Source organism: Castor canadensis, chromosome 17, assembly GCF_047511655.1.
Source record: "Castor canadensis chromosome 17, mCasCan1.hap1v2, whole genome shotgun sequence".
Classification (NCBI taxonomy): domain Eukaryota; kingdom Metazoa; phylum Chordata; class Mammalia; order Rodentia; family Castoridae; genus Castor; species Castor canadensis.
The window spans coordinates 2,453,187-2,461,699 of record NC_133402.1 but is presented as its reverse complement, the minus strand read 5'-3'; the positions used below and the strand labels follow the sequence as shown (position 1 = coordinate 2,461,699).

The window sequence follows — 8,513 nt, the reverse complement described above, 5'->3', positions numbered from 1 at the left end:
TTTTTGTTCCCCTGAGGGATGTTGGGTAAGGACTGGGTACTGGCCAATGTCACTGAGTAAATTCTTTTAGGAGCATTGACCCAAACGTAACTGCTCTGGGAAAGGTCATGGTCAGAGGTACAGACTGAAGGATTCAGAATAAAGCCACTCAATGTCTGCAGCCTGCATTTACATGGTTTGGCAGAAAGGGAGTGTGTGTAGGGGGAGGGGAATCCAGGTAAGGGCTACACATATTCACTTTGCTGGTCTTGCAACCTATATGTGCTCAAAATGTTTTAAAATAAAAACACAAGTAAACAAAAAATTGACTTTGCCAAACCTACTACATGAGCTTCTGGTTCCTCCTTCTCACCAGCACTGGCCATTCTCCAGGGAGATCACCTGCCCTCTCAGCCCCCAGGTGTGCACCTGACACACACACACACACACGCCTGCCACCTCCCACGGCCAGCAAAAGTGCTACTCCAGCCTGGTGCTCCATACTGTCCCTAAGAAAGAAATACCGATAAAAACTGTTTCACAGGGCTGGGGGTTTAGTACAGTGATGGACTGATTGCCTAGTATGCAAGAGGCCCTGAGTTCAGACCCCAGCTCCACACACACCCACACAAAAGAATTGGAAAGTCACTCTACTCCCCTCCCTCTCAACCTTTATTTTGAGAGCAAGTCTTCCTATAAGGCCCAGGCTGGTATTTGACCTAAGAGCACCCATGGCTTCCCAAGAAAAGTAGGAGGATGCAATGGGTGCCACATCAAAGTACAGGAGAGAGGGCACCAGTGGTGACACTGCCCTGGGTTCAAGACAAGGGAATCCATGCTCTCTGACTTGCCCCAGCCCAAACTGTGAAGCCAAGACGGGATCAGGCACTGACCTTCTCCTGCCCCACCTCTTCTTCTCCATTCCTGGTTCTCTGGGGTCACCCCACCACCACAGAAAATTCCCCCAACTCTTCCTCAAGTGATTTTATCTGACAAAGCCATATAACCAATACAACCAGCAAAGGAGAAAACAAAGTGGATTCTATGTAAACACAGAATTAAAAGAACTTTCCAAAGTACAGGATCGGAACAAAATACAAACGTTACAAACAACCATGTAAAAGCAATAGAGCAAAATGGACAGCTGGGGAAGAAAAGTCTGTGTTTCCCAAGAGGCAGCTGGAATGTTGACTTATTTTGAAAACATGTTTAATACCGAGCCTCTACGTCCTACACTGAAAAAATAAGAATTTGTGCCCAGAGGTGGTTTTCAAAGACTAAGGACCACGAGGTGAAGGGAATGGAGGTCAGAGCCTTTGCCTTTTGGGGTTAGGGAAGAGTGTCTCTGGGAGCCTGTAATTTTGTGGTGAGAAGAGGGTAACTGCTTCCTACATGCTTCCTCCAGCAGGACAGAACTCCAAGGCTAGGGGAGGGGCTCAGGTTCTGGGAGGTAGGGCTAGTGCTTCCAAGCTCCCAGTCTGGGAGGCTTCCTGGAAGAAGGGAGGGTTAGGCCAGGGAGGGCAGTGACACACTGGAATCCTGGTAGGCCTCAGCAAAAGGAGTCTGAGGCCTCCTGGAGACAGGCCCCTTGAGGGAAGGTCAGGCAGAGAAGGATCTGTCCTAGGCCCATGGTCAGAGCGCTCCCACTGCTCCAATCGCAGGCCAAGGACAGCAGGCAAGAGAAATCTTAGGGACCCCACCTGGTTATCAGTGGCTGGTTTTCCAGGCCAAGCAGGCCCAGGGCTGTGAGGTCTAGAAGCTGGAGGCCCCAGGAAAGAGTCCAGTTGGTCTGATGGCCCAGGCAAGGCTGTTCTGGGGAAGGGCCAGGTGAGGACTGGTGGGGGAGGGACCCCAGGGTGGTGGTTTTGGAACCAAATCTTAAGGACCCAGAATCCTGGAATGTTTAAAACCAGTCCATGATGGGAAATGGCATACAGCTTCTTTAATTCTCCTTTTGATCTTTTTTTTCTTGCTTACAAAAAGTAACTTATGCTTGAGCTAAAAAATAAAATGCACAATGTTGAAAGTGAAACTCCATCACTGACCCCAGGCCCAGAAGCTCTGTGGACTGCCGCTCTGTGGTGGCCAAGCAAGGACACATCCCTGCTGTTGCCAAGGTTACAGAGACAAGCTGGGCTCTCCAGGGTGCACAGCTTCCTCCTCCCTGGGCTGGGTGGGAGCTGCCTCAGCCAATCCGTGGTCTTCTTCACTGTCTGCATCTGGAAGAGAGGCATGTGGGTCAGGCTGGTGGTAAAGAACAAGGGAGGGCCAGTCCTGGACATCCCGGGGCCTCACTCTCGCTCTTAGCCTAGACAGAGACAGGACATTCTGGGGCCAGAAGCCTCTGATGACACTGCTTCCAAAGGCCATCGGCCTAGGGACACAAAGACTATTAAAGTCATTTGCAGGAAGCTACGGGCTGAGCACAAGGAAGCTGCTATTATCCCCACTGCCTGGCCTGAAGTGGGACAGAGATGGAGACGTCTGTGGGGAAGGAGGGGCGGCATGCTGGGGGCTGTCCACTCCCAAAGATGCCTGCCTAGCACAATCCTGCAGCTATGCATCCCTTGCTCTGCATTTGATCTGCAGAAGCTGAGGTTTTGTTCCAGTTCTCAGAGGCCATGGAGCTGCAGAGCCTGGACAGATGCCAGCAGCCAGCAGAGGTCTCAGAAGGTTGGAAGGGACCCTTGGGGTGGCACTGTCCCATACAGCCCAGTGGGAAGAACAGGCTCCCAGCCAGACCCCAAGCCCCTCCCTCTGTAGTGACCAGCTAGGGGCCTCAGAACAGTGACGTAGCCCCTTGAGCCCAGCCTCCTACACTGGCTCTCCCTTACTGCCCCTGTCCTCAGCTCCACAGGTCCTTGGGGCAGCCCTTCCACTCCTGGGCTGGTAGGATCCAGGTGGGCATGTGGAGGCACTTAGAGAAGGACTGACCAGTGGGGTTGCTCACAGTGAAAGCTGGCACGCCAAAGAGGGGCTTGAGGCTCAGCGTTCAGCGTCCCTCTGACTACCCAGCACAGCTCTACCAGGTCTGAGAGTTCCTTCAGGTCCCCTGAGTACTCCAGGCCTGTGGCCAGGGACCTTCATCTCAGGTGTCCTGGGGTCTCAGCTTAGGGGGAAGTAACGGGACTATGACTCCCCAGTAACCTCAGAGGACTTCTCCTAAAGGCAGGGTCTCCTGCATGCCCAGCTAACCGATGGGACCCCACTCCCATTCCTTGTGGTGCCAGGTGAGTACCCTGGCTGATCCCAAGGGCCACCTGTTCAAAGGCAGCAAACCAAGGCCCAGAACTATGGATTTTATTGTCTCCATCTTTTCAAGGCATGGCAGACCCACTTCCACTTGGGAAGAGGCTGTGTTCATTCATCTTCCCACCCCCAGGTACCTCCTCCCCGAATTTCCACCCAAAAGGTGCATCTGCACTCCAACACCTCGGGCACCAAGCCTGGTGGAGGCCAGGGGGTCTGTTCCAGGACCCATAGACTGACACAGCACATTCATCCTCCTGGGCAAGTAAGTATGCAGACGGAACCACAGAGAGACAGGTGGCAGAGACATTCACACAGACAGTGGCTCACGTGCAGGACACGCTCTGCAGTGATCCCATCACACACTAGAATGTGTCAGGACACACCCAATCTTTCTAGTCAGCCATGTGAGTTTATCTGCCCAGGTTGCTAAGTGTCAGGGGACATCCAGCTCTAGGGAGATCGTGCCTTGTGGCCCTCACTGGGTGCCCAGGCACTACCAGACCTGTGCTTTCCTCCCAGTCCCAGTGACAGAAGGAACCACGTAAGTCCCCCTAGCCCAAAGCTTGTCCTAGTACAAGCAAGTTCTGCAAGGGAGTACTGTGGTCAGCAGCCCTTGGCCTCCCTCACTGTGCCCTCCTCAGCTCTCCAGCTTCTACACTGAATACTCCACGTTTGCCCCTCTGCTCTCTCGGTGCTCAGAGGATAACCAGTAACCCCCCTGCATGTCCCCAACTTCCTCTGCTGCTCCAACTCCTGATTAACTACCTCTGCTCCTGCAGAGCCCTGAAGCACACACAGGTCCTGGGGACTTGCTGTGGGACCAGTCTGAGCTGAGTGCAGAACAGGGGCAGCCTGCTGCCATCATATCCCTCCCATGTCTGGCTCAGATGAAGGTCCACAGCAGGATAGAGTCATGGGTGGTGGGGAGAGGGGGATAGAGCTAAAACTGCCCAACACATTCTATCCTGTTATCCCATCACTCCAAAACAAGAGAAGAGGGCAGCAAAGTTGTCTAGTAACCTCCTGCAGCAGCTAAGGACCCTCCCTGGCCTTCCCCTCTGTAGGACCTAGGAGGCTCTGGGAGCCCTGAACTGCCCTTTCTTGAGGCTCCAGAGCAAATGGGGCTGGGGTAGAAGAGACAGCAAGGGGAGGGCAGTCTGGAAAGGCCAGCACAAGGCCAGCAGCCTCTGGCCTCCTGAGTCCCAGAGCCTGGTAGGCATAGATAAAGCAGCTAAGTGACGGAATGAAGGAACTTTCTACACTGGCCACATGTTGTTTCTATAACATGTGGAGGGTACATCATGAAGCCCAGGCCTGGAGGGCAGCCAGCAGCCCCCAGCTCAGAGTGCATGGTGGCAGGTGCCCCGGACCTCAGACACTCCTGCAAAGGAGTGACCATGTGAGGTACGCAGAGGAGGGAACAGACTGAGAGGAGGACAAGACCAACTGGCAGGAATGGCAAGGGCCAAGTGAGAATCCTAGGCCCTACAAGGGATGCCCAGCCAGCACCCATAACCCCTGTGCCACCCGCCTCCCACGTATGTTCAGAGAAGTAGAGCAACAAGGGCCAGGAGGGCACAGGGACCTGCAACAACCCTTGGAACAGGAGCCATCTGTGTGGGGCAGCTCTGTCCCTGGGAGGGGCAGCCTCCACTCCTGGAGCCTCACCCGGGTCCAACTTGCTGCGTTTCTGCTCAGGCTCCTGAGGGGCTGCCTCAATGGCCCGCTGGGCCTCTGGATGGGTCTTGAGGAGGGCTTTGGCTAGAGTGGCTGGACCTGGCACCCCCAGGGACATGATGCAGTGCACTCCTTTGCGTTTGGCCCCAGCCACTTTGGCGCTGTCTTTGGAGGCCGTCAGCAGGACCAGTTTGGAGAATTTTCTGGGCTTCCTGGGGGCTGCTGGAACCATATCTGTGCCCGGTTCAGGTGAGGGCTCTTGGCCGGCCTTCATGCTCTCACCCTGCTGCTCACTGGGCATCTCAGGACCGATGACCTGGCCCTCAGGCCACACTCAGCCCCCTGGCAGATGGGTTTCTCTTCCTCCTTCTCCCCTGGGAGTCCAGGGGGCTCTGTCCTAAAGGAGATGGCAAATCAGTCAGTTGAGGAAGCCCTTGGGCCTGGAGCTCCAGCAAAGGGATCTTGGATGGAGCTTGGGGCCCTAGTGAGAATGAGTGATTTCATTTTTCACTAATTTTCTTTTACTTTCTCAAATCGTAATGTCCATGAACTTTTTTTTTTTCCCTGCATGAACTGATTTTTACAATGGGAATACATTTAACATTCAAAAAAAGATAAGATACATTTACTCACAAGGTATTTTTCCATTAGTCCATTACTCAGAGAAAAAGGGTCTCCATTCCTATTCAGCATGATGGTACACAAGAAAATAAAGATTAACATTGGGCTGGGGCATCAGGTACAGCTCATGCTTAGCATGCATGAGGCCCTGGCTTTGATCTTTAGCAGCACAAAAATATTAAATAATAAATAAAAAGATTAACAAAACCACTAGAATACAAAAATGAGTAAAATTTAGTATACTAGAATCCTGGTTTCAGGTTGGGGATATAGCTTCGTGGTAGACTGTTGCCTAGCACAAGGGAAGCCCTAGGTTCCCCTCCCAGCACTACAAAATATATATACATATCTCTCTCTCTCTCTCTCTCTCTCTCTCTCTCTATATATATATATATATATATATATATCCTGGTTTCAAACTTATAAACACAACAGAAGTGGATAGGGAAAAAGACTGACCAAGAGACCTCTTGACTGGAATGGTGAGAGACAGAGAGGATGAGAGACAGAAAATGTACACCTTTTCCCCCTGGCCCTCCTTCCCAAGTTCAGCAAAAGTGACCTGAGTCAGGAAGAAAATCCTGTGACATCAGTCCTGGTCTCTGTTACTATACCCTCCCAAGAGTCACCATCATCCCACTCTGCCCTCGGAAAGGCGGTGGCCTCAGCACTTACATGAGTGGTCTAGGACCACACAGCTGGTGAAAACCAGGATTCGAACCCAGGCCAGGCTGGTCCAGAGCCAACACACCTTCTAGCCTCTGGGCAGCTGATGCTTAAAGTAAGAAATGCCAGCTCTGGAGAAAATTGCTCTACAGAGCTGGGGTCATGCCTGTCAAGTAACTGGTCAGGATTACAACCCAAATAATAAAATAATTATCCACAAGCCCACACTGATATAAATAACTAGATACCTAAACGTTGAAGAAAGGACAACTCTTTAATAATTCCAAACAGTATTTGCCGATACTCCCCCTCCAGGAGGTGGCGCTTAAGTCCCTTTCTCAGTCTCAGTAGGCTTAGTGCCTCCTTCCCAAAGAGTGGGAAGGGTAAAAACAGTAACTCTGCAGTGGAGACATTTGGCAGCACCACCTCAACCAGGTGATCAATCATGATGAATCATGCAGATGTCAAGTGACCCTAATGTGATGAGAAGGACACCTCACCTATGGGATCTTTGCCCCACAGAGCTCAGTGTAAACCAAGATCAACATCATACAACACTAGAGACTAGCAGGAATCATTCACACACCCCCAGGTCTGTGGGAGGCAGAACAACAGCCCTACATAGATGTCTAGGTCCTAGGTCCTGGAACCTGTGAATATACATTTCCTTATTCAGCAAAGGGGAATTAAGGTTGCGGATGGAATTGAAGTTGCTCACCAGGGGATTGCCATGGATTATCCCAGGCCTATGATAATCACTGGGGTCCTTAAAAGTGAAAGAGGCAGGCAGAAGAAAGTGGTAGGACATGGCTTTGAACATGCAGAAAGGGGACCGCAAGCCAAGGAATGCAGGCTGCTTTTAGAAGCTGCAAGAGGCAATGAAATGTTTTCTCTTAAAGCCTCAGGAAGGAATGCAGCCCTGCCCACACCTCCATTTTGATCCAGTGACACCCATGTCAGACTTCTGGCCTCTGGTAATTTGTTATGGAAGCGATAGGAAAATAATAATCCCTTGATGAGGTTCTGGAAGCCTGGAACCTTGCCTGGTGCCTTAGGCGGATGATCGGAATTACCTTTATATATATGAGAGAGAACTATCAGTGTCTACCAACTCAGCCATGCGGACAAATTCCTTATCCTCCCTGGACTGGTTTCATCTGGGTAATGGGAATAGTAGTGAATTTAGCAGGGGCTATTTATTTAAAAATAGAGGGGGTAAGGACTGTGAAAGTCGTTGTTTGCAAAAGTACTGGGAATAGCCACAGCTGCTCCCCAATCACTGTCTCCTGCATCCAGGGATGACTGTGAATGGCCTTCTGAGGGAAGGATGTGACACTTAGGTGTGTATGCAGGACATATCCTCACAGGGACACTGAAGAAAATGGCAGATTTCCCCGAAAGGTCAAGAAATATGTAATGTGAAATTCCCCGAAACTGGGAATTTCAATCAGGGCACCTCCTAATTGAATCTTATTTTCCACCCCGCTTCCCAGTAGGACTGCCATCAGATGTCGTCTAGGTTGAGCCCCAATGGCCCCAGCTTCCTGCTCCTCTCCCACCAATATCACCACCTCCTGACTAAACCTGTGGAGTGTCTCCCCAGTCTCCAGACCTCAGGCCTCCAAGGCTCTGCCATCGGGGCAGGGATCCCCGTCGCAAAGATGCTAAGTGACCAGAACCGGGCAGGATGGGCGCACACTGGGCGGGAAGGACAGCTCCGGGGGAAGGCAAGCGAATGTGGGGTTCCCGGGCTTGGGTGAGTTGGGGAAAGGAGCAGAAGGAGAAGAAAAGAGGAGAATCACGGGTGGTCAACAAGGAGGCGGCGGGGGCCCGGGACGCAGCCCCGGGGACCCCCACCTTCCCCAGCACCAGCCCCCAGCCCCCGGGAACCCGGGAGAGCCCGGTCAGGGGTGTCTATCCGTGGGACGGGACCCTCCCCGCCCGCTGGGGCCCGTCCTCACCGACGGCAGCGGGCCCTCCCTCTCCGGCGACGGAGCCGTGGCGGGTCCCTGGGCCTCGATGCTATGGCCCCCCGCCTTGGCTCCGGCCGTCACCTCAAGCTGAGGTCAAGGCGGGAGCATGCGCAGTAGGGTCGCAGGGGCCCATTCCTCCGCGGATTCCACTTATCCGGGTCTTCCCATCACGGCGCCGGGGATGACAGCCCAGCCAATCGGCGCGCGGGGCGGGGCCACTACCCGTGAGGGGGCGGGGCCAGAAACCATTGGGTGTCGTCCTAAGGAGGCGGTGCGTCGCCGCAGTCTCAATTCGGGTCCCGGCTGTGTCGCCACAACCTAAGAGACGCGGCTTTAATTGAGGCC

General features: G+C 52.9%; 1 protein-coding gene across 4 annotated transcripts; it reads right to left on the bottom strand.

Moving 5' to 3' along the window:
* Nucleotides 1-1,901: 1,901 nt before the first annotated feature.
* Flywch2 (FLYWCH family member 2) lies at nucleotides 1,902-8,313 on the bottom strand. 4 transcript variants are annotated; one of them, XM_074058972.1, is made up of 4 exons: nucleotides 8,157-8,313; nucleotides 5,542-5,590; nucleotides 4,900-5,305; nucleotides 1,902-2,198 (listed from the first exon to the last, which is right to left on the bottom strand). In XM_074058972.1, exons 3-4 carry the CDS (start codon nucleotides 5,207-5,209, stop codon nucleotides 2,098-2,100), a joined length of 411 nt encoding a protein of 136 aa, XP_073915073.1. In that variant the 5' UTR covers nucleotides 5,210-5,305; nucleotides 5,542-5,590; nucleotides 8,157-8,313; the 3' UTR covers nucleotides 1,902-2,097. The 4 variants fall into 4 exon arrangements, with proteins under 4 accessions (XP_073915073.1, XP_073915074.1, XP_073915071.1 ...); XM_074058973.1 differs by having other exon boundaries at nucleotides 4,900-5,300; XM_074058970.1 differs by lacking the exon at nucleotides 5,542-5,590.
* Nucleotides 8,314-8,513: the final 200 nt, after the last annotated feature.

What these genes read in the sequence shown, in the direction of transcription:
- Flywch2 (XM_074058972.1), bottom strand. Translation starts at nt 5,209, where the DNA reads ATGCCCAGTGAGCAGCAGGGTGAGAGCATGAAGGCCGGCCAAGAGCCC. An exon ending in ACGCAGCAAGTTGGACCCGG is followed by an intron (nt 2,199 to 4,899) that starts GTGAGGCTCCAG and finishes CCTCTCTTCCAG; the next exon opens with ATGCAGACAGTGAAGAAGAC.